The 25,458-nt window shown below is 41.8% G+C and overlaps 1 protein-coding gene across 3 annotated transcripts in view; it reads left to right on the top strand.

Moving 5' to 3' along the window:
• Positions 1 to 3,678, top strand: part of tmem68 (transmembrane protein 68) — an 11,528-nt gene extending 7,850 nt beyond the window's left edge. For 2 of the 3 annotated variants that reach the window (XM_028594168.1, XM_028594167.1), the window contains exons 6-9: positions 145 to 338; positions 737 to 797; positions 2,520 to 2,659; positions 3,124 to 3,678. In XM_028594168.1, the coding sequence (XP_028449969.1) occupies positions 145 to 338; positions 737 to 797; positions 2,520 to 2,659; positions 3,124 to 3,228 (500 nt within the window). In that variant the 3' untranslated portion in view covers positions 3,229 to 3,678. Of the gene's footprint in view, positions 1 to 144; positions 339 to 736; positions 798 to 1,128; positions 1,248 to 2,519; positions 2,660 to 3,123 lie in introns of those variants that run through there. The other variant, XM_028594169.1, reaches the window with a different exon arrangement.
• Positions 3,679 to 25,458: the final 21,780 nt, after the last annotated feature.

Genomic DNA, 25,458 nt, shown 5'->3' with positions numbered 1-25,458 from the left:
TTCGCGAGATGCCGCAGCCTTTCGCCATGTGTTTATTGTGCCAGTTGATATCGTGATGACGATTAAAAAAAAAAATAAATAAAAATAGATTTATTGCGCAGCCCTAACAAAAATAGAGTCTGACTGTGTATCTGTACCCTCCAGGTTTCAAGTTACTGTTGGAGGTGTTCAGCGTGATCCACGGTCCTCAGGAAGAGTGTGTGCGGGCTCTGAGGAATGGTCACCTGTTGGGGATTTCTCCGGGAGGAGTGCGGGAGGCTCTGTTCAGTGATGAGACCTACCCTCTTCTCTGGGGCAAACGCAAAGGCTTCGCCCAGGTCGCCATCGACGCTCAAGTGGTGCGTTGTTGTTCCTAAAATCTACTGTTACTAATCAAAGCTTTTGTTAACGTTTAGCTTTGACTGCATGGCATTGTAGATTACATTCACATTATAAATTTCAATTAATGTTACATTACAGTGTGTCCCAATACACTTGCAGATACAGCATGCATACAATTAATACATGTTTACATTTTTTTGGTATGCATGGTCTATCCCCATTCTGTAAATCTTTACTAAAATTTACATTCTTGGATGTAGAATTCCTATTATTTATTGTTTTTCCTTTTTGCAATAGCACAGGACATGCATTATCATTGTTCATATGACACACATCAGTTTTATTAGTTACTTTTACGTGAATTCTGCACTGTAGAAAGTCCTCTCTAATCCTCTCTTTCTCTCTTTTCTTTCAGCCAATAATTCCAATGTTTACTCAGAATCTGCGGGAAGGCTTCAGATCTCTGGGAACGCTCAGTAAGTGTAGAAGAAAGTTAAAATCACTGATGGACACACACCTTAAAGTTCACAAAGGACGCACACACACACACACACACACACATATTGCTGCTGCTCCTCTCTCTGAGCTCTTGGCCCGCCTTACCAAAAAGCCCAGTCTGCTCTGACTGGTCAGCTGCCCCACTCTCTTGTGATTGGTCGACCAAATTCAAACGAGCCATTGGGCTGGCTGCACTTGCTCAGGCAGCACCTATGGCCAGCGCACATGAAAAACTCAGCTGGCATACTCAAATAAGTGACATTGCTAATTGAAGTCTATCACCATCTCCTTTGTCTTGCTGTCATTTAGGTGAAGGTGGTTTGAACTCACACCGCGTCGACAAAGTCCTCGATGACCTCCCCGTATTCCCGTTTTTTCCCTTCTGATACACATCCAACGATGGCTGTATCATCAGAGAACTTTTTGAGGTGACAGTTGCCCGTGTAATGTCTGAAGTCTGACGTGTACATGGTAAACATCAAAGGAGAGAGAACCGTACCCTTAGGGGCCCCCCTGCTGCAAACCCCAACATCAGACACACAGTCCTGGAGCCTCGCACACCGCGGTCTGTTGGTGAGGTAGTCGCTGGTCCACGCAGTCGGGTGGCAGTTAGTCTCGCTTTGCCAGACCTTCCTCCACAGCGCTGCAGAGGAGGGTCTGGCTAGTCCACACAGCATTACGGTATGGGAGAAAAACGTGCTCTGGTTTATTGGCATTTCTTTAAACCTAACCTGGAAATAGCCTCGGGAAGGAACTTGTTTAGGTGGAACATGTGTACCTTCAAAGGTTTTTTAAGTCGTGCAACAGAAAACTCAGATTAAGCAGATAGTCTAGCTAGCTGTCTGGATTTACCCTGCAGAGATCTGAGGAGCAGTTAACCATAGTCCTCAGAAATCCACCAGAGGTTAGAACGCCAACACATAGAGGGCGGAAGGTGATGGACATCCGGCCGTAAAGAGGTGCATCCGGCAGAATATCCGGCACCACCAGAGCAGTCCCGGAAGTGGAACGTTGTGGATGTAGACAAGGTGGCAGTCTACTCTTGCTCTTTTTAGCATTGATGGCTGTATTGGAATGAAGGCCATAGAAAAGCAAAAAAAAAAAATTATATTTTCGCAGTGCTCCCAATGTCCATAAGGTGTGAGAGGGATCTGTGCTGTAGATAGATGACTGCGTCATCCTCCCCAATGCCTGATTAATCAGCAAATTGCAGGCACATGGCAGGATGAAGCTGGCGTTTTAAAAAGTGGGGTAAAAATGGCCTGCATAAATTGCAACCCTCCCAGTATTGAAACCGAGCGGAGACTGACCGAACGTGATCAGCTGTTTATCCGCGAAGGGACGAGAGACAGATGTGCGTTCCAATTACCTCGGAAGCGGGAGCTGAGAATTACGTCACACTTGACAGGTTCTCCGACTTCCCAAGTTGGAAATCGGACTTCAGGGGGCGTTTTTCCGACTTAGAACTCAGAAGTTCCAACTTCCAAGTACAAATGGAATGCACAGAGAGAGAGAGAGACACACACACACACACACACACACACACACACACACACACAGATCCCAGTTTAAATATCTGTACATATTTATATCTAATGTTGAATTTGACTATGGGTCTACAGTTTTATCTGAATCCTCTCTAAATTTCTCCATGTAACATGCTCTCTCTCTCTCTCTCTCTGACTCTCTTTTTTATTCAGGATTTTTCCGCTGGATGTACGAGAGGTTTCGCCTCCCTGTAGCTCCTGTTTACGGTGGATTTCCTGTGAAGTTCCGCACCTTCCTCGGTGATCCCATCCCGTATGACCCCAACATAAACGCTGCAGAGCTGGCAGAGAAGGTAAAAGCTGCTGGGAGATCTTTCTTTTTCGTTCTCGCTTTCTTTCTTTATTTCTTTTCTTGCTCTTTTATCTTGCTTTCTAGCTTTCTTGCTTTCTTTCCTTTCTTCTTTGCTTTCTTTCTTTCTTTCTTACTTGCCTGCTCTCTTTCCAGTCCAGTCCATTTGGGTTGAAAATCTGCTTCAGTTTAGGCTTTTAAATCCATTCCTGTATTTTTTAAATACCACGGTATTTGTCCTAACAATGACATTATTGATTTTATGTTGCATAGTTTAAAGTCTCACAGGTGTAATGTAGGAACACATATTTGTCCCCACAGTGGCAGCTAACATGAGTTACCAGTGTAATTTACCATTTTGAAGGGTCCTCTCACCACTCCTCTAAATGTGGTGAGGTTTTGCGGGGTGTCCTGCGGGATGTTTGTAACACTGTGAGTTTGTTCATAAGCAGTGCTGTCGCTCCGCAGGTGCAGCAGGCAGTTCAGTCTCTGATAGACCAGCACCAGCAGATCCCGGGGAACATCCTAAGAGCCTTGTTGGAGAGATTTCACACCAAACACAAAGACCACTGACACTGCAGCAGTTCAGCAACGGAGACAGACTACCCAGTGTGTGAGCAAAACACCGCGTCCCATTGGCTCAGATGGCTACAGTGTGCACAGGTTTGGTTGGCCTAACATGTTGGAACGTTTGCACAGCTTTCTTCACCGCTTCCAAACAACACCGACTGCAGCTGCTGAGCTCCCTTTTACATACATGTCGTTTGTATCGCACGTTTCTGATTTGTTTCCATGCGTGCATCGACTCCCGTTTTCATCTGATCAACGATGACTGCAAAGATAATTATTTTTTTAATACACGTGTACAATATCTAATTTCTTGTGTTCTGATTGTCTTCAAGTCTTTTAATGATACTAGTACAGTGCCCATTTGGAACGGGCTGATTGCATGTGGTATTGCTGCTTGTAGAATTCTTCAAAACCAAATTGTACCCCAAAATTACTTACAGAAGGATCCCAAACCATTTAATATGCAACTCCGCTGTATAGCCTACTACTGACTTAACTGATTTACCTGACAGAGAACATTCCAAATTCAGAAGGTAATCACGATGACAATGTGGAGTAATCCGACATTAGCGTCATGGACTCATGGCAGTGCGCTACCCACCCGGCCCGTTATGAGAGCTAATCAGCACATATCTGCGTTAATCAACCACCAGAACCAGGACTCTGTGTGTGTGTGTGTGTGTGTGTGTGTGTGTGTGTGTGTGTGTGTGTGAGAGAGAAAGAGAGAGAGACTTGTGTCGTATGATCATTAACGAATTAACCCTTAACCCTTCAGCAAAGGTGTTCATTTCCATACAGGTTTAGTGGCGGTGAAGTAGGGGATTTGATTCGCGGGGGTATTTTGGCGACGGCAATGTTATTAGTGTTGTAAGTTAGCCGTAGCCTAGACTTAATTAACCCGACCCAGAGTGAGTCTGATGAAAACTGCTGTGTCTGCCCGGTTCAGCTCTGAGATTTTCTCGCATTGCACATTTACTTTTCCTGCTACAGCTTTCCGACCGTGGTCAGAAAGCACAGGGGAGACACTTTGTTGTCTCTCACTATGACTCTAGAGTCGGTACTCGCTCCGAAGCTAATCGCCGTCACTCTCTCACTCGCCCTACCACACGCTCTCCCCAGCATTCAGACATCACGGCTTTGCTATTCTCTTAAAGAAATATAATAGAACGATGCAGACACCAAGGCACAAGTATAAACTTCGGCCCACTTTCCTAGGCTGCGGCGTAAGCTCTCCGTAGAGCCCCCGCAGAAGCATAAATCCCGCTTTACACTCACCAGGCAAAGTAGACCGTGCTGAAACCAGTGGCTACGGTGGCCCACTGTAAAAGGCTTTTTGGTTTTGACTTATTTAAAGTCGGAGTTTCATGTATCATACCAGGCACTGGCCTAAGGTTACAGGAGTATGACAGCAATGGTGTAAATGATTACCTTGTATATAGAGTCAAACACATAACGTACATTAGAAAACAGCATTCTTGATGAAAGGGATTACACAGTGTTCATTATATTGACCATATACATAAATAAATACATAAAATATATATCTTTCTTATCCATCAATTAATAAAGGCATGCAGATAATGGTAACTCTTTATTCTTCAGGCCTCTTTTCTTGTAATGCCGTGGAAATTGTCCCAATAATTAACACAAAAACTTCAGTTGTGTCCCGTTAATTCTTAGGACATGACTTGACTTGAAAGGGCTTTCTGATTTGGTAGAATAATTATAAAGATAAAGGTGGTGAGTTAGAGGGACACATAGGGCTGCTCGATTTATGTAGAAAATCACAATGATTTTGGTCAATATTGAAATCTCGATTATGTAACTCAATTACTCATCTGGAAAGATGATGCATTTATTGAACTTAAAAAAAACAATGATACAGTTCAACAAATTAACTGTGAAAACACACTAAACTGTCACCGTTTTTCTCCATTAAATTGTTTTAGTGATCGTTAGGAGCCAATATCGCGATCATGATTCGATTTAATTGCACAGCCCTAGGGACAAGGAGACAATTATTTCCTTCTTTTGGATATTACCGACTGCTTATAATCTCCAGCGACCTACACTCTCCCAGCTACCATGTAAACTCAAAATGAGCTGGTATTTACCAATTAAACTTCTTGTCCATTCCCCCTCTAATCAGTAATTTAATCAGTACATAGTAGCTTATTGCTCAGAAAAGTTCCAGTAGATCCATTGTCCGTTAAAACAAAGCATGTTACCTAATGAACCTGTAAAAGTGCGTCGGCCCTCAGTAATGGATTTCCCAGTTATGTAAACAGTTGTAGTCCTTTCACTAAACGTAGTTCTCTTACTACAGTACCTTTTTAACGGACTGATCTTAGTACTGTACACTGCCAGCAACCGGCAGATGTGGTGTCCAAATACTTTTTGCCTCCATGTTCATTCATTCAATTCAACCTTTATTTATACTGGAGAGATCATTGAGGAGCGGCGCTGATTTACAATTAAAGCTATAGTGCGTAGTTTCTGTCGCCCCCATGAGGAATTCTAAGTAATGACAACAACACTGTCGGCACGAGCCTTTCAGGACCGTGCGCCGTTTGTATCAAACAAACAAGCAGGCCCCGCTAGTCGACCACAACCTGAAATTTGGAGAAAGCAACATGCATGCATTATTACTATCATTCACTTTAGCCTGGATTGATAGTATTATATGAATACAATGGTGTCGTGTCAGTCAACCGGCGTATTTGACCACCTAATTTCCCTCTCCAAAATCACTTCAGAAGAGTAGTCACAGCGCTTACTTGCTTTGGTGTTTTTAAAGCATTAAAGTTTAACAAAGACTGGTTCACATAAGAAAAGTTCATTTTTATTTTCTATGTAGATGCACTCTCCTACAAAGTCACCCCAGCAGTCGAGAATGATTTATTATTTCCAAATAGAGCTATTTATGTAATCTTGTAAATATTAGTCTTTTTTTCATATCGCAATATATATCGCATGTTAAAAAAAATAGCGCAATGTCAGTTTTTTTTTTCAATATGGTGCAGGCCTAACACGGAGGATTTAAAAAAAACATGACGAAAAACATGATGGACTCTTCAAAAGAGAAGTTATCTTCACTCCAGTTTCTGCGCACAAATGTCACCGGACGCCAGAATATTCTGAAAATAGTCATGCTGAGAAATCCAGAGAGAGTTGTGTGGAGATGATAGTCTTAATTAGCTTTGTAGCAACTCATTTGGCGATGGCTGGAATATAACAGACATTCATTAATATCAAAAAGTTACGCTTTAAAGCTTTAAAACGAGTCAATCACAAAAACAAAGAAAGGAAAAAAAACAAAACAACAGAAAAGAAGCGACACCATCATAAGAACAGTAAACTACTACAACTTTCTGAAATGGAGAAATTATTTGATAAATAAACTAGGATGGTTAGGATCTAAAATTAAGTACAATTATGTAAAGCAAGTGCAAGTCGAAGTTTGGAGGTTTAAAATCAGATTTCTTAATTGTCCAAAAGGCACAAATGACTTGATTTTTAAGAAAGTGCTGTAATTTGTTCCAAGAGTCGGGTGCACTGAAGTTAAATGCAGTTTTTTACGAGTTCAGACCGATCACGAGAAACATGAAGCAAAAGCCAGTCTGCAGAGCGAGTCTGATAAGGTCCTTCTGAGTGAGTTCTCTAAGGTAGTTCTCTAGGCCTACTGTACATAGTCAGCGTCTGAACAAAATAACTAGAACACCTGGTACTGTTTCAGAGGTGTTGATTCATCTCTTGGGAATTTGTAAAGCTGTAGTTAGTATGTTGTATAACATTACATCATATTGTAAGGTGTTGATATTATATTTGTCCATTTTGCACAAATATTTGTTTATATTTCCAATATAATTAGGCTTCAAAATGTATTTATTTTTTTGTTTGTGAACCGTCCACTGTTAAGGGACATGTCCGAGTGTAAATCCAGAAGGACCTGAGTTCCCCTGGTGCTGTCCGTGTCAGACCAACTCATGTCGCACGCTTCCATTTGGAATACCTTTTTTAATATTTAGATTTTCCTGAAACGGGTTTCCGTTGGCTCAGAAGCTAGAGCCACCGTCTTGATCGACTGAAAATGAATCAACAACAATTGCAGTAACTGAGGATTTGCTGCTTTCATCTGTTTTATAGCATTGTAAACCTGATGTGTGATATCGGACTGTTAGTCGTGCAAAACAAGATATTTGAAGCCATTACCTTGTGCTTCAGGAACATGTGATATGTTTTTCACACTATTGTTTGACAAACAATTCCTGAATTAATTGAAAGAAAAAAATCAATTGAGTAATCCAATGGTTCCCAAACTGGGGTCACACCCCTTACGGGGGGCCCAAAGTTATAACTGCATGGTTGTGCTGCACTGCTAGCAAAGCACAGACATGTTTGTGAAAAGACTGGCGATTCATCTACACCAAACTAGGGCTGTCCCGAATACCGTTTTTTTGTGCTTCGAGGCTTTCTTACTAATCAGTAGCAAATATTCAAAGCTTCTGATCAGGACTCAGCCGGCCAGTGCCATACCTCACCAGAGCGCAGTGGCATTACGGACGTCCGTACTATTTCTACCTTCATTAAATTGCCTGAACGACACCAGGCTGCTGCTGGATAACCACACAGATCTCCAAACAGCCGACTGCTCGGGTTATAATTCAGCCTTTCTCTGCTCTCGGCTGAGATGGTTCATTTTTTTTCATTTTGTGAGGATTCGGATTACACAGCATTGAAGAAAAAAACAAATATTTGAATCCCAAAATTGAAAATCTTCCCAACAAATAAAAATAGTCTAGCCCTACACCAAACGCCACAACTACCAAAACAAAGACAAGAAAACATGTAGTGTGTATATTTTTATCTACGAGGGGGGGCCCGGCAGAAAAAGTTTGGAAACCACTAGATTAATCAATTCAGTGAATCATTATTTGTAGCTCTACAAATAGCAGTGGACTTTGTGTGTTGTCTGAAAATTCCAAAGAGATCTGGTAGGTGAGCAGATGCAGTTGGTGCCTTTTATCAGTCAATCACACTTCACAGGTAACTGACAAACTAAGCCTGTAATAAGACTAGAAGTAGGGCTGGGCAATATATGGATTTTATATCGATATCGTGATATGTGGATAGATATCATCTTAGATTTTGGATATTGTAATATCGTAATATGACATAAGTGTTTTCTTTTCCTGTTTTTACGAGCTGCATTACAGTAAAGTGATGTCATTTTCTGAACCTACCAGACAGTTCCAGCTGTTCTGTTATTTGCCTTTACCCACTTAGTCATTATATCCACATTACTGATTGATTATTTATCACAAACATCATTGTGTAAATATTTTGGGAAAGCAAAAATTGTCAACCCTACAATATCTTTGCAATATCGATATCGAAGCATTTGGTCCAAAATATCATGATATTTGATTTTCTCCATATCGCCCAGCCCTACCTAGAAACACTATATTTAGGAAAAGGAGACGTATGCACATACAAAAATTAAAATAAGCGGAGATGGGATTTCAAAATGTATTCAAAATAAAACAAAGTTATTGAAACGGACGAAATAGATGAAAGCCATTAATGGCCGTTTCAGCCTTTGAGCAGAAGCCAGGGTTTTAAATGTTTGTTTGAAGATATCAACACATTCAGCTTTCCTCAAATCCTCTGTCAGGCTGTTCCAGCAGCTCAGAGACGAGAGCTCAAAGCTGTCTAACCAAAGCCCTTTACTTTGGAATAACTCTAAGATACATACATTAAAAGCCTTTCAAGCATGCAGGTACAAAGTAGTACAATACATTTAAAATAAATTCAGCAACTAATGTGAAGAAAGTAAAATAATATGTGCTCTCCCTCAGGCCACAAGGCATGAATTAAGCTGTTTTGAGAGAAGGAGATTTGATACCTTGAAAGTTCAGTTCAGAGTCAAAGACAGAAGTAAAGTGGTCTTAAAGGTGCTGTAGGTAGGATTGGGAAGATCCAGGACATCGACAACTTCTTAGTCCCTCCCCCCCTTTCTGCTAAAGCCCAAAACGGTCTCCTAAGCCCCTCCCCCCACAAGGGAGAATGAATGCGTGTGCATGAGCAGTGATTGACACGCAGTTATACACCCCAATGTGTTAAATCGATTGGGTTTCCTCAAACCTTCATTAGAAGCACATTACAAATAGTATCCATTGTTGAATTTATTTTTTTCTAATTGGAACACATGTACAATTTTGGGAAAAACAGTTCGTTGTATCCTGATATTCATGTATTCATCCTTATTACCGAAATCTTCCCCACCGATACTTGTATTTTCAGATATTAACAAACACACATGCCACTCCGTGTTACCAGTTCTACTGGGGAGGGTACAACACAGTAGAACTGACATTTAGGGAAATAATAAATTAGGAATGATCAGCAGAAAAGTTGAATTTAAGTAAATAAGATCAGTGTAGAAAAAAAGTTGTTATGCACTTCAATCTGATTTGTATATTTGTGCCAGGGAACAGACCGAAAGGGAGCCTTTGAGTGCTCATACAACCATCAGTGTCCACTCACAAAGTATCTTCTCACTGTAATATTGATCATATCTGTACAAATACTGATCTGTCACTTTATTGTGTGCATATATGAGTATGTACATATTGTGGTTCAACAAATGGTTGTCAAGGTATCACTGCCAACTCTTTATTATTATTATTTTTTTTAAAGAAGCCTTTGTGAGACCAAGTGTGGTTTTACGTGATGTCTAACTGGATGCTTTCCTTCTGTGTACTGGTTGCCTTTTTCATTCAATATTTATGTTTTTAGTTTTGAGATCTAACGTGTATTTTTAAATTATGTCAATATATAAATGTTGCACTTTTAAATATTGAGATCCACTTCAACCTGTTTAATAAATCTATTTTATTAAGATGTTTCATGCAAATTCCTTTCTGCTGTTTATTTTATTAAATGTATAATCACAGTTGTTTGTGCTGGTAGTGCTTCTGCTCAAGTTAGGTGGCTTAAATAAGACTGAAAATGATAGTGTGGAGATATAAGGTGGTTACTGAATACACAACTCATCCAATATGTATAAGAGGCAAAGTATATCAGTTTGAAGAGTGTCCACACTGGATTATAACATATATATGAAATGATAAGTGATATATAATGTATAATAAGAAAACATATTATGCTAATATTCAGGTAATTCCACCCACTTGAGAACTGCCTTTGCAAAGGTGCCCCACATCGCAAACCAATCCGAGCAGACTGGGCCTATATCAGGAGGGGGCCTTAAAGAGAATATACAGGTATATTCAGACGGATAGTATGAGTATGTGTTTTAAACATTTAAGCATGTAAACATGTTCTAGTAGAATGACAAAATACAAGAATTAACCCAAATATTCATTCATATTCTAATGAGCCTGTATGTGACATAGGAATGGAAGTCATATCTGAATGCCTTGTTGAATCCCATGTTTTCCCATGTTACAAACTTCTATGAAAAAAACGTGAATGTTGAGGTAGAGTTCCTAAGTAATGGGACTCTCTTAAATAATTTGTGACCTGTGACCAAAGTTTAATACTCAGATAGCATGCTAATCCGCTAATCTTGCTCTATACAGTCTTGGGAAGGTTTCATCGTGACACTATTATTTTATCAAATACATAATATAATATAGTAATAACAGGATGGTGGTAACTGGGGGGGTTTCAGGGTGTGACCTCTCCGGAAATCAACAACCACTTCCTTGGTCTTGTCAATGTTCAGGAAGAGGTTATTTCCGCTGCAACACATGGCCAGTTGGCTTACCTCCTTCGTGTAGTGGGTGTCATCATTGTTGGAGGTGAGACCCACCACGGTTGTGTCATTCGCAAATTTCATAATGTGGTTCCTGCTGAAGGATGGAGAGCAGTCGAGGGTCAGCAGTGTGAAGAGCAGGGGGTTGAGAACACAACCTTGGGGGGGGGGCTCCGTACTCAGAATGGTGGTTCTTGATGTGTTGCTGCCGACCCGTACTGCCTGAGGCCTCTCACTGAGAAAGTCCAGCGGCCCGTAACGTAGTGAATTGCTGCTTGCAGATCAGCTGCTGAGGGATGCTGGTGTTAAATGCTGAACTAAAGTCTATGAACAGCATTCTGACGTATGACATTTTGGTATTCAAGTGGGTGAGTGCTGGGTGAAGAGCAGAACAGATTGCATCCTCAGTGGATCTGTTACCTTGGTATGCAAACTGGTAGGGGTCAAGAGTGGGGGGGGGCGGAGAGTGGATTTTATGTGAGCCATGACTAGCCTTTTGAAGCACTTCATGATGATGGGGGGCAGTGCAAGTGGATAGAGAGGGCTTCTTTGGAACAGGTATGATGGTGGTGGCCTTTTTAGTATAGTATGTCAAAAAAAAGTTGAAAAAGTCATAGTATAGTATGTTGAAAAAAGTCATTGTATAGTATGTCGAAAAAAAACATACATACATCATAGTATGGTATGTTAAAGATGGTCATAAAAAAATTATAGTACATTATGTCAAAAAGTCATAAAAATGTCATAGCATAGTAAGTCGAAAAAGTCAAACATGTCAAAGTATAGTATGTTGAAAAAGTCATAAAAAATTCATAGTATAGTATGTCAAATAAAAGTTGAAAAGTCATAGTATAGGATGTTGAAAAAAGTCATAAAAAGTCATTGTATAGTATGTCGAAAAAAAAGTCATAGTATGTATGTTAAAGAAAGTCATAAAAAAGTTATAGTACATTATGTCAAAAAGTCATAAAAATGTCATAGCATAGAATGTCTAAAAAGTCAAACATGTCATGGTATAGTATGTCCAAAAAAGTCATAAAAAGTCATAGTATAGTATGTCGAAATAAGTAATATAAAGTCATAGTATAGTATGTCAAAAAAAGTAATAAAAAGTAATAGTATAGAATGTTGAAAAAAGTCATAAATCCATCCATCCATCTTCGTCCGCTTATCCGGTGTCGGGTCGCGGGGGGAGCAGCTCCATCAGGGGACCCCAAACTTCCCTTTCCCGAGCAACATTAACCAGCTCTGACTGGGGGATCCCGAGGCGTTCCCAGGTCAGGTTGGAGATATAATCCCTCCACCTAGTCCTGGGTCTTCCCCGAGGCCTCCTCCCAGCTGGACGTGCCTGGAACACCTCCCTAGGGAGGCGCCCAGGGGGCATCCTTACCAGATGCCCGAACCACCTCAACTGGCTCCTTTCGACGCAAAGGAGCAGCGGCTCTACTCCGAGCTCCTCACGGATGACTGAGCTTCTCACCCTATCTCTAAGGGAGACGCCAGCCACCCTCCTGAGGAAACCAATTTCGGCCGCTTGTACCCTGGATCTCGTTCTTTCGGTCATGACCCAGCCTTCATGACCATAGGTGAGGGTAGGAACGAAAACTGACCGGTAGATCGAGAGCTTTGCCTTCTGGCTCAGCTCTCTTTTCGTCACAACGGTGCGATAGATTGAATGCAATACCGCACCCGCTGCGCCCGATTCTCCCACCAATCTCCCGCCCCATTGTCCCTCACTCGCGAACAAAACCCCAAGGTACTTGAACTCCTTCACTTGGGGTAAGGACTCATTCCCTACCTGGAGAAGGCATTCCATCGGTTTCCTGCTGAGAACCATGGCCTCAGATTTAGAGGTGCTGATCCTCATCCCAACCGCTTCACACTCGGTTGCGAGTGCTGAAGGTTGCAGGCCGATGATGCCATCAGGACCACATCATCTGCAAAGAGCAGCGATGAGATCCCCAGCCCACCAAACTGCAACCCCTCCCCACCCCGACTACGCCTCGATATCCTGTCCATAAATATTACAAACAGGATTGGTGACAAAGCGCAGCCCTGGCGGAGGCCAACCCTCACCTGAAACGAGTCCGACTTACTTCCGAGAACCCGGACACAGCTCTCACTTTGGTCATACAGAGATTGGATGGCCCTGAGTAGAGACCCCCTCACCCCATACTCCTGCAGCACCTCCCACAGTATCTCCTGGGGGACCCGGTCATACGCCTTCTCCAAATCCACAAAACACATGTAGACCGGTTGGGCATACTCCCAGGCTCCCTCCAGGATCCTTGCGAGAGTGAAGAGCTGGTCCGTTGTTCCACGACCAGGACAGAATCCGCATTGTTCCTCCTCAACCCGAGGTTCGACTATCGGCCGAACCCTCCTTTCCAGCACCTTGGAGTAGACTTTACCAGGGAGGCTGAGAAGTGTGATACCCCTGTAATTGGCACACACCCTCTGGTCCCCCTTTTTAAAAAGGGGAACCACCACCCCAGTCTGCCACTCCTTTGGCACCGTCCCAGACTTCCACGCAATGTTGAAGAGGCGTGTCAACCAGGACAGCCCCTCCACACCCAGAGCCTTGAGCATTTCTGGACGGATCTCATCAATCCCAGGGGCTTTGCCACTGTGGAGTTGTTTGACTACATCAGTGACATCCGCCTGGGAAATCGACGACAATCCCCCGTTATCCTCCAGCTCTGCCTCTAACATAGAGGGCGTATTAGTCGGATTCAGGAGTTCCTCAAAGTGCTCCTTCCACCGCCTTATTACCTCCTCAGTTGAGGTCAACAGTGTCCCATCCTTACTGTACACAGCTTGGATGGTTCCCCGCTTCCCCCTCCTGAGGTGGGGAACAGTTTTCCAGAAGCACTTTGGTGCCGACTGAAAATCCTTCTCCATGTCTTCTCCAAACTTCTCCCACACCCGCTGCTTTGCCTCTTTCACGGCAGAGGCTGCAGCCCTTCGGCCCTTCGGGTACCCTGCAACTGCCTCCGGAGTCCTCCGGGATAACATATCCCGGAAAGACTCCTTCTTCAGTCGGACGGCTTCCCTGACCACCGGTGTCCACCACGGTGTTCGTGGGTTACCGCACCTTGAGGCACCTAAGACCCTAAGACCACAGCTCCTCGCCGCAGCTTCAGCAATGGAAACTTTGAACATTGTCCACTCGGGTTCAATGCCCCCAGCCTCCACAGGGATGCACGAAAAGCTCCGCCGAAGGTGTGAGTTGAAAGTCTGTCGGACAGGGGCCTCCTCCAGACGTTCCCAATTTACCCGCACTACACGTTTGGGCTTACCAGGTCTGTCCAGAGTCTTCCCCAACCCCCTGACCCAACTCACCACCAGATGGTGATCGGTTGACAGCTCTGCCCCTCTCTTTACCCGAGTGTCCAAAACATACGGCCTCAGATCAGATGAAACGATTATGAAATCGATCATTGACCTTCGGCCTAGGGTGCTCTTGTACCAGGTACACTTATGAGCATCCCTATGTTCGAACATGGTGTTCGTTATAGACAATCCATGACTAGCACAGAAGTCCAACAACAAACAACCACTCTGGTTTAGATCAGGGAGGCCGTTCCTCCCAATCACGCCTCCAGGTGTCTCCATCATTGCCCACGTGTGCGTTGAAGTCCCCAGCAGAACAATGGAGTCCCCCACTGGAGCCCCATGCAGGACTCCAGTCAAGGTCTCCAAGAAGGCCGAATACTCCGAACTCCTGTTTGGTGCATATGCACAAACAACAGTCAGAGTTTTCCCCCCCACAACCCGCAGGCATAGGGAGGCGACCCTCTCGTCCACCGAGGTAAACTCCAACACAGCGGCGCCAGCCGGGGCTTGTGAGTATCCCCACACCCGCCCGGGCGCCTCACACCCTGGGCAACTCCGGAGAAGAAAAGAGTCCAACCCCTATCCAGGAGTATGGTTCCAGAACCGAGACTGTGCGTAGAGGTAAGCCCCACCAGATCTAACCGTAGCGCCCCACCTCCCGCACCAGTTCCGGCTCCTTCCCCACAGAGAGGTGACGCCCACGCCCCCAGAGCCAGCGCCTGCCGCCCGGGTCTGGTCCGCCGAGGCCCCCCTGACCTTCACTGCCACCCATGTGGCATCACAGCCGACCCCAACGGTTCCTCCCACAGGTGGTGGGCCCATGGGCTGGAGAGATGGGAGCCACGTAGCTTGTTCGGGCTGTGCCCGGCCGGGCTCCGTGGCAAACCCGGCCACCAGGCGCTCGCCGACGAGCCCGCCATCTGGGCCTGGCTCCAGACGGGGGCCCCGGGCAGGGTCACTCCATCTCTACCTTGCTTATTCATTGGGGTTTTTGAACCATTCTTTGTCTGGCCCCTCACCTGAGACCACTTTGCCTTGGGAGACCCTACCAGGAGCACAAAGCTCCAGACAACACAGCCCTCAGGTTCACAGAGACACACAAACCTCTCCACCACGATAAGGTGATGGTTCACGGAGAAGAAAAAAGTCCTCGTATATTATTTGACATATGGAGAAAGGAGCCTAGGATTGAACCACCAACCTTGAGTTTATGAGGCTAGCACTCTACCTCCAAGCCACAAGTGTTACATTTTTTAATATTTATTATATTATATATTACATTACACAAGTGGTATAGTATTTTGAAAAAACTTATAGTATAGTATAGTCAACGTATAGTATGTAGAAACAAGTCATAAAAAAAGTAATAGTATAGCATGTCGAAAAAAGTCTTAAAAAACAAAATGGTATAGTATGTCAAAAAAAGTTATAGAAAACTCATTGTGTAGTATGTCAAAAAACGTCATAAAAAAGTCATAGTATAGTATGTTGAAAAAGGTTATAGAAAAACATAGTATAGTATGTCGAAAAAAGTCATATTATAGTATGTTGAAAAGTTATGAAAATGTCAAAGTATGTCAAAAAAGTCATAAAAAGTCATAAAATAATCTGTATAGTTTTTCAAAAAAGTCATAGTATAGTATGTCGAAAAAAGTCATAGTATAGAATGTTTAAAAAAACCATAGTATAGTATATCGAAAAAAAAGTTACGGTAAAGTATGTCGAATAAAGTGATTAAAAATGTTAAAAGTAGTCATAGTATGTGGAAAAAAGTCTGTAAGTGCATGCAAACTCCACACAAAAATGGTTAGCTCTGACTTTGGAATGGAACCAGGGTTAGAATTTGTAGTTCCTACTTGCTGGTGTTTATTGGAGCAGTGTTAACCACTAGGCCACAGTGATGTACAAAGTTGTTAAAAAAAAGTCTAAGTAAAGAATGTTGAAAAAAGGAATTAAAAAAAGTCATAGTATAGTATGTTAAAAAAGTAATAAAGAAGTCATAGTATAGTATATTGAAAAAACTCGAAAAACGTCACAGTATAGTCTGTAGAAGAAAGTCACAGCATATTGACATATGGAGAGAAGAGCCTAACGCCAAGCCATAAGTATAACATCATGTAACATTTATCATATTGTATAGTATTTTGAAAAATCTTGAAAAAAGTCAAGGTATAGTATGTAGAAAGAAAGTCATAAAATGTCATTAAAAAGTAATGTATAGAATGTTAAAAAAGTCGAAAAAAGTCATAGTACTTTATCTCACAGCGTAGTAGGTCATAGAATAAAGAGTCTGCAGTTCCTTCTTGCTGGTGTTTGTTGAAGCAGTGTTAACCACTAAATCAAGGTGCTGTACAAGTTTCCTAAAATAAAGTCATCCTATAATACGTCGAAAAAGGGGTAAAAATAGTCATAGTATAGTATGTCAAAACATTTTTATAAAAATAGTATAGTATGTCGAAAATAGTCACAGTATGTCGAAAAAAGTGATTGTATAGTAAGTCAAAGAAAGTCTGGAAGAACATGCAAACTCCACAAAAAATGGCTAGCCCAGAAAAACGTCTATTGTATGTCGAAAGAACCCACATGAAAGTTATAGTATAGTATATCTAATATATTCATAGTTTAGTATGTTGAAAAGACATGATAAAAAAGTCATAGTATAGTATATCAAAAAAAGTCATATCATACTATGTCGAAAAAGGGGTAAAAAAGTCATAGTACAGTATGTAGATAAAAGTTGTACAAAAATTATTAGTAAATCGAAAAAGTCATGAAAAATTCACAGTATAGTATGTCAAAAAAAGTGATAAACAAGTCATGGTGTAGAATGTTAAAAAAAGTCATAGTGTGTCTAAAAAAGTGATAGTATAGTATGTCAAAGAAGTCATAAAAAAGTCATAGTATAGTATGTCGAACGGTGCTCGTTGGAACAGTGATAAACTCTGAGCTACCGTGCCACCAAATAACGCATGTCGAAAACGGTTATAGCATAGTCACACAACACATACACATTATAAACGCAGAAATAGACTGAAAGAAGCACTAAACTTAAACATTGATAACATAAAATCCTTACAAGATATCAAAAAACTGAATCATACCTATCATATCTGAAGGTTTTGTGAACAGTCACTTGAATGGTGTCTGTATGTGAATGTATGTGGGAGGGGAGAGCGTTTAGAAGTGGAAGAAACCTGAAGACGATTTAAAGATTGCTGCGTTGAACTTCAACTTAAATAGAAAAAAAGTTTAATATTTTAAAAAGTATACATGGATAGAATCGGATAACAATACTATTGATGTTGCTGAATCAGCATTCACACAATTAGTATAATCCCAGAATGATCTTGCTACAATGCAAGAACTAATGAAGAAACTCGAGGCCGGAAAAATTACCACAGTGTACTTTATTAAATGAATTTTGGTAGTTTGTGTTGCATTAGATTCAAATAAAAATTTACAAAAATCCCATATATACAAAAATGTAATTTGTACTTTTTCCCCCATTGAAATTTTTTAGCACGTCAGACTTTCATCACACAATGCAACTTACTCAAAAAGCCAATTTTTTGTCTTAAACATTTGTATCTTTTTTTTTTTTTTAAATACACCACATACACCACATTTATCTTTTTTTTTTTCTCTGTAGTATATCGTCATAGTTACATCCATCATGGTGGCTTCAAACCTCTAAAGACACCCTTCACAGTCAGCACTCAAAAAGAGAGGAATGTTCTTTTTTTAGCGTGTACACTTTGCATACATTTATTTACAGTTCACTATCTGTGGTATCCATCAACCATCTCTCTAAACAGACATCTGTACAGAATGATTATACAAGTGGGACTGGGATCCTATCGTTGTTCACCTGCTGGTTACTGTGCTTGTACTAAAACTGAATGAGCTCATCTGTGGCTGCTCCACAGATCTCGCCCTGACCATCCAAACTAACGTCATTTTCTCCGGTTCCACAGCCGTGAGAGCCGTGAGAGTTGTTGTGTTTGGCTGCTACATCCAGACCTCGGCGGCGGAGCTTAGATCCATTCCAGCTGGTGAACAGAGACAGGCAGGGCGCTCGCGAAAAGAAGGCCTGTTCACATCTTAAGGCCCTGACACACCAACCCGATAATCGTCTGGCGAGGTCGGTGACTTGAGTCTGTTTGGTGTGTTCCGCGACGTCGGCCTTCCTTTTGGCCAACCTGACTTGCTGGGTCGGAGGGCGGGCAGTCGGACTCATTGGCCAATCTGATCGGTGGAGCGCGGTGAATGACGAGCGGGATGAGCCTGACTAGAGTCTCTCAAAATCTGACGATCTGAAATGAAGACAGATTCAGCAACTGCACGGCCTATTTCTTGCTTAAAGGGATACGCCACCGTTTCTTGAACTAGGACTCATCACAGTCTCCCCTAGCTGTAGATAGGTGGGCCAACGCATTTTTTGTGCATGCATTGTTTTAGTCCGGTGCAACACCGGCAGCGCCGCCGCTAGTTAGCTTAGCGTAGTGAATGGAATCATATGTTGCCGGTTAGCATGTTGTGAGTAAAAGTGAGCCAACAGAAGACAAAAAATCAACCTAATTACTTGCACTGAGACAACAAATGCGTTGGCCCACCTATCTACAGCCAGGGTAGACCGGGATAAGCCCTATTTCAACAAACGGTGGCGTATTCCTTTAAAATGTTTCTTTGTAACTAACTATCTTTGTAAAATATGAGATCGTATTCGAAGGCGCCATTATGCCAGGTTGAAAAATCCGGGAGCAGCCAGACCCACCTGACGCGTTTGTCCAATCAGCTGCCGGTTTTAATTTTTTTGGGCGACAATACAGATTAGCGCCGCCTGCTGTTATGGAGACGTATTACGTCTCGCGCACGGCGCAGAACGTACGCTCAAGTCGGCGTCGCTCTGGTGTGTTCCGAGGCACTTTTTGGACCTCGGGGAGCCGACTGATCAGTCCGACGGTCGGCCGTCAGGTTGGTGCGTCAGGGCCTTTAGAGAGCCACAGACACTATGCATTACTGCTGTGTGCTCCCACTGTGTAGGCAGCCACATGTCTCCTCACACCTTACTAACAGAGCAGGCATAGTTTGGAGCCTTTCAGAATGACTCATACTACCGTTAGAAAAATGATTCATATGACGGTTTTCCTCATCTGCCTAAGCTTAGGTTCAGTTTAGGACACTAAACATATTTGGCTAAGGTTGGGGAAAGTTGCGGTCAGGTAAAAAGAAAGCGATATTTACTGTAGTTAGGAATCTGGCTTTTTGGTAAGGACAGTCTTCGTTCACGGCTCTCCCATACCCAACTGACCAGTAGAAGTGCAGCAATAAGACCATGATCCCTCACTGGCCTCCCACCTGCAGACACTTGGGACCGAAGACGTGCCCGCTTCAGTTGTGTTGGATGGGGAACAATTATAGAATTTTCCTTTCTTCTTTTTTACATTAGTAACTATTGAAAAAATGGATCATGACACGATTTAAGGCATACTGTTAAATATGTGTTATAAATGGCTCTATGTATGATTGTTATAATATAATATTATGTATTATATCCCTGATGCTTGTATTATATTCCTGGTGTTTGTCATTTTGCTAAGTTAACTCCCTACAATAAGGCCCAAAAAAAATCAAACGAGACCTTCAAAAATGTGTGTATAACTTGACTGTGCCTGTCTAATTCATACTGTAGACTGGTAGCTTAGTTCGTAGGCCAATTTATAGCAATGCAGAATGAAGAAGTGCGGTGAAAACAAGCTGAGGCAAAAAATGAGAAACAGAAAGGTTTTTCCTACAGTGACCGAGAAACAAAGAGAATGCAATGGGAGATGTTTTTTGAGTGTCGTGATCCTTTACATTGCCTATTTATTTGGTCACGGCTACAGCACTGTCACGACTGATGCTTTGATATACAACCACGAGACGATCAGCAGCCAGCCAGCCAGTCAGCCACGTTTCCTACTGCTGGACACAAAGCGTTGTGGCTGGGAGGACGGACAATGACTCAGTCCTAGTAGAAGCACAGTAACTGCTGTTGACACATTATTACTGAATAGTGTAAAAAGAACACACACACACACACACACACACACACAGTACAGCCTCAAACAATGTCCTGGGCGATGAGGTTGAAATAAAGACAAAAATAGAAATATATTCTCTTTAAGGCAAAAAAAACAGAGAAAGCAGCTTTTAAGAGTTATGGCCAGAGTGAGGGAGGGGAGGGAGCGTGTGGATGTGTCGTGTCCTATTTATGATACACTTCCTGCAGTGACCAATCAGAAGTTAGAGAACTTGAGCACCTGTGGAACACACATTCCCCTTGTGACAGCACCTCGTTTTCGGTTTTAACAGTGAGCTCAAAAAGGCAGACCAAACCCCTTCTGCTGAAATGGCTCTTTTAAATAAACTTTCCTTTACTGACAAAATATTAAAATCCAAGGGCCAGATGCATGAAAAACAGGTGCATGAGAGTCCGGAGCAGCCACGGATGTGCATGATGTGTGACAAATTAAAATGCATAAATCCATTGTGTATTCACAGGTTTAAAACCAACTGCCAAAATTAAAATGTAATGTGAGTTAGGCCGATTTAATAAGATGGAAATGGTCTGTAAAAGTCAGCAATTTCAGTTTGGCACATCATTATGTCAGTGTTTGCTTTAGAGTACACTGAATATGATTTGTTTATAGAATTTTCCATTTCATTTTTGGAAATTGTATTTTTTCGATCTAATTGAGTTCCTTACAAAACAGGAACGGGGAGCTGAGTCCACGTGTTGCCTGTGTGACAGAAAAGAAATGTACTGCCGATGAATAGGTGCAGGGTATTTCGGTCCGTGAAACAAACTGAGGTAGCTTTATGTTCAGTATATATCAGTACACATCATATATATCATGTAAGTCCATGAGATGGTGATGAGTAAACAAAGGCTACACTGGATGTGGGAGACACTGCAAAAGAACTTCTATAAGATGCTTCAACATCCCTTACAAATAATATAAGGCTGCATTTAAGTACTGTAGGCTACAGAGAAGAAATGTGCTTTTCAACCTTCAGTCATACTGTCCCATAGGTCCACGATGATTCTGTCCGCTTATTGTTTCTGATTTTATCAAACAGGTCAAGTGAAATTTTGTCGGATTAGATAACATAATGGCGAGGCTTTCAGTGACTGTGCCTTTATTGCATGAGCTTTTGAAAGATTTTTTTTCACAATCCCAGTGCACTCATAAGTTTATGAAGCCATGCTAAAGTTGACTAAAAAGAGGAATAAATAAATCATCTCTCAATTCAAATCAAACCAGCTATTAAGCTAACTGACATAAAACCATGCCAATCTCTAGGTATGGTGAAGGGTATGTGATGATTTGGGTCTATTTTAATTCCAAAGGCCAAGGAACTTTATCAGGATGCATAGTATCCTGTATCCATGAAATAACTGGCCTTTAAAAATAAAAATCTGATCGCCTTTTTGGGAATTTAACATAGGGGTGTGTATACTTATGCCCCCTGTATTTTAAGGAAGAACATTTATTTATTTACGATACATTATTCATTCACAAAGAAAACTGGTGTCCTTAAAAGTTGGATTTTTTCCTCATTTTTTTTAAGTAAGGCATTTAGATCAATTTCCAAAAGATGATTTTTTTATTCCTCTTTTTAGTCAACTTGGGCATGGGATCCTAAACTCACGAGTGCCACTGTAAACCCACCGAGGACCTCTGCTGGTGAATTAGGCCAAGAATATAGAAGAAAGATCTGCTTGCTGCTACAGGAGATTAATTGTAAAATTATAAAATTAATGAAACAACGTATTAATTACAAAATGAAAATGAATGGGTTCTGTATCTGTCTTCGGTGTAGATTTGGTTTGATGGCATCCTGAACAGGCAGAACTCAAACAAATCGACCAAAGTCAATACTTTTTAGGCACCGAACGAATTGCCACTAAAGTATTGAGTATCGAAAAATGCCTCGTCACTCAATACCCAATGTCAATACCTAAGGAGTAAATCTCATCAGCGTCAGTGAGCCAATAAGCACACAGCATGCTTCTACCAAGATCTAATAATGCCTCTGATTGGCTGTCTAACGTTACCCGTCGTAGAGACACGCAGGAAAAACTCACGTCATGCTCACGTAGTAGGAGCTGAAAAATAAATAAATACATTTGTGCCATGGTGTTGTAATTTCTTTTTGTTTTATAAAATTTAGGAACCGGTATCGATGTCACGGTATTGGTATCTCCAGCCCTGCTCAAATATCAGCTGATGTCTCCCTCTATATGCGCGCCTGTAGTGCTGTCTAAATGTGCGCCATGATCTAAGTCTAACAGTATTGTGTCAACCTGAAACCTGTGCTTTTTCTACTTGGATAGTTACAAAAAAAAAACTGGTGTCTACGTTACCCACAATGCAGGCAGTGGGGGGGGCTAAAGGTGAGAGAAGCAAGAGTTTGACCGGAAGCCCCCCGGATCGGGCAGGATAAATCTGGGTGGGGAAAGTGTCCCTCCCTCATTTGTGAATGGGATCAACAGCCTGAAAATGAGAGCATTGCTCAGTGAAACTTCCCCCCCATCCCCCTGAATAAATAAAGGTAAAAAAAAAAAGCATTTCTTCTACTGTCAAACTTGTTGTCTTCAGCGCCAACCAAACGCTGACTCAAGTGACATCACATGAGGCAATTTATCCCATTTCACACAGCTTCCTCTGGAGCCACAAAAAGCGTTATCCAATGTATACAACTCCTATTTCAACTCCCCGAATCCTGTGGACAGATTTAGACGTGTAAAACTTGTAAATAAACCGAAAGCTCAAAATTAAGGCAAAAAAAAAAAAAAAAAAAAAACCTGAAGCAGCCTTTAACCAAACAATGTTCTCTAGAAACTGCTCAGTGCAGTAAAACACCACACACACTGATGAGAACATACACTCTGACACGCGCACGCACACGCACACACACACACACACACACAATACAATAGTGTGCCAACAAGGCAAATTAATAAGCCTAAACAGTACGTATTTAAAGGGATACGCCACCGTTTGTTGAAATAGGGCTTATCACGGTATCCCCTAGCTGTAGATAGCTGGGTCAACGCATTTTTTTGCATGCATTGTTTTAGTCCGGTGGAACACCGGCAGCGCTGACGCTAGTTAGCTTAGCGTAGTGAATGGAATCCTATGTTGCCGGTTAGCACGTTGTGAGTAAAAGTGAGCCAACAAAAAAACAACTTAATTACTTGCACTGAGACAACAAATGCGTTGGCCCACCTATCTACAGCCAGGGTAGACCATGATAAGCCCTATTTCAACAAACGGTGGCGTATCCCTTTAAGTTAACTGAAAGAATAAGACACTTGGAAACATGATCAAAACAGCTGACTTTAAACTAATAAAAATCTTAGCAAACTTAAAAAACCATACCACCGTGTTTGCACATTTGACCTCTAACTACACATTACTTATATTGTTACGAACGTTTTCATATTTTAGATTTTTTTTAAGTAATTTGCCTTCAGTTCCACGCCCCCACTGGTTTTCCATTCAGTTCTGCACAGTATGAAATGGTGAGTCATGCGGTTTACGTGCAGATAGATTTGAAACGTCTGCACTGCAAGGATTAAAATGAATGTAGACGATGTTCACGTGATTACACAACTTGAGCAATAGTTGTACACCACATTGCAATTGCAGGAAAAATAATGGCCTTCTTTGAAAACCATTCGCTGTGACGTAAAGTAATTGTGACACGACTAAACCATGCAAAACCGATGGTATGGTCCTTCAAAGTGCGTCTCTGACAGAACACAGCGGATCTGTTCATAAGCACAAAAATATGTTCGAATCATTCAAGATACTACAAGGCATTACATTTTGGACTTGCCAACACCAACAAAACAGAATTATCATGACAACTAACATAAGTTATTTAAATTTATGAGAAACCCACAAATAATGGCAGGAATCCGCAAAATTTTTGCCAAAAAAAAAAAGAAAAGTGGATCATGGAAACACATCCTTCTGGTTCTTTCTGTAGTCTGTGGGCTAAGCACCAATCCTCTGTTTAGTGCGACATATATTTGTAACCAAAGGAATAAGATGATCAATGTATTTAAGTTTTGGACATTAAGTTGTAAGGACGTGCAACAGCATTCAGACTTCATACACGATAAGAAAAGCTGAGGTCAGAACAGCTCAGTACGCCTGGGGCTGGTTTGGTTAAGCAGGATGAAAATGTTTACAGTCTCATGCCATGATTATCCCTTTGACTCGTTTTGTGCTTTTCTCTCCTCATGCCATCATTAGAAAAAGAAAAAAGACTTTGCAACCCGGAACTTTTCTTTTGTGCAGACATTTGAAATTGTAAAAGACACAAACAGCATGGCCTTCACTCTATAGTCGTTTGAAAGCTGAAAGATTGGAGTCATTTTTTTAAAGAAAAAAATAAATACAAATTCTCCGATTTCAGCTTCTTGAATGTGACACTCCTCTGTGACAGTACACTGAAAATCTTTGAGTTGTGGACAAAAACAAGACATATGAGCACACGTCAAGGTCTCTTAAAAAACGACTGTCTGGATTGGAACGAAATGTTCTAACGATTTTAATGCCTCCAGCAGAAATCTTAATGTGGGGCCCGGATCTTTCCTCCGACACCAGACATCAACGCAAACCTTAACCTTTTTCAGCACTGCTGTCAGTATGTTGTTTAAGACTTTGTCTGTACAGTAGGTGCCACTAGCAGGGCTTTAGACATTTTCTTGTTTCATCATCATCATCATCGGGTACCGTCTAATCCAGGACATCCATAGCACGCTTCTGATCTTGATCTGATCTGATGGAACCTGGACATTAATGGGAAGAATCTTGAAAATGACTGTATGGCAGGATGGCTATACTTTCATGATTTACTTCAAAAAGTACTTTGGTCAGAGCCAAAGCTTAGCTATAGTCCAGCTCGCTGTCATTAAGTCTTCTCCCCTTCAGCTCTCTCTCTGCAGAGTTTATCATCCGCGCTGCCCTAATCTCTCCATCAACTATTTTATCCAAATGTACTCCCCTCGTTTCTTTCCTTTTGTCGCGTTAATTAAGAAAGGCAAACTCTTTCTGACG

This window comes from Perca flavescens, chromosome 12, assembly GCF_004354835.1.
Source record: "Perca flavescens isolate YP-PL-M2 chromosome 12, PFLA_1.0, whole genome shotgun sequence".
Lineage (NCBI taxonomy): Eukaryota > Metazoa > Chordata > Actinopteri > Perciformes > Percidae > Perca > Perca flavescens.
Note: the sequence above shows the minus strand (reverse complement) of the source record. Positions and strands in the feature narration are given on the sequence as shown.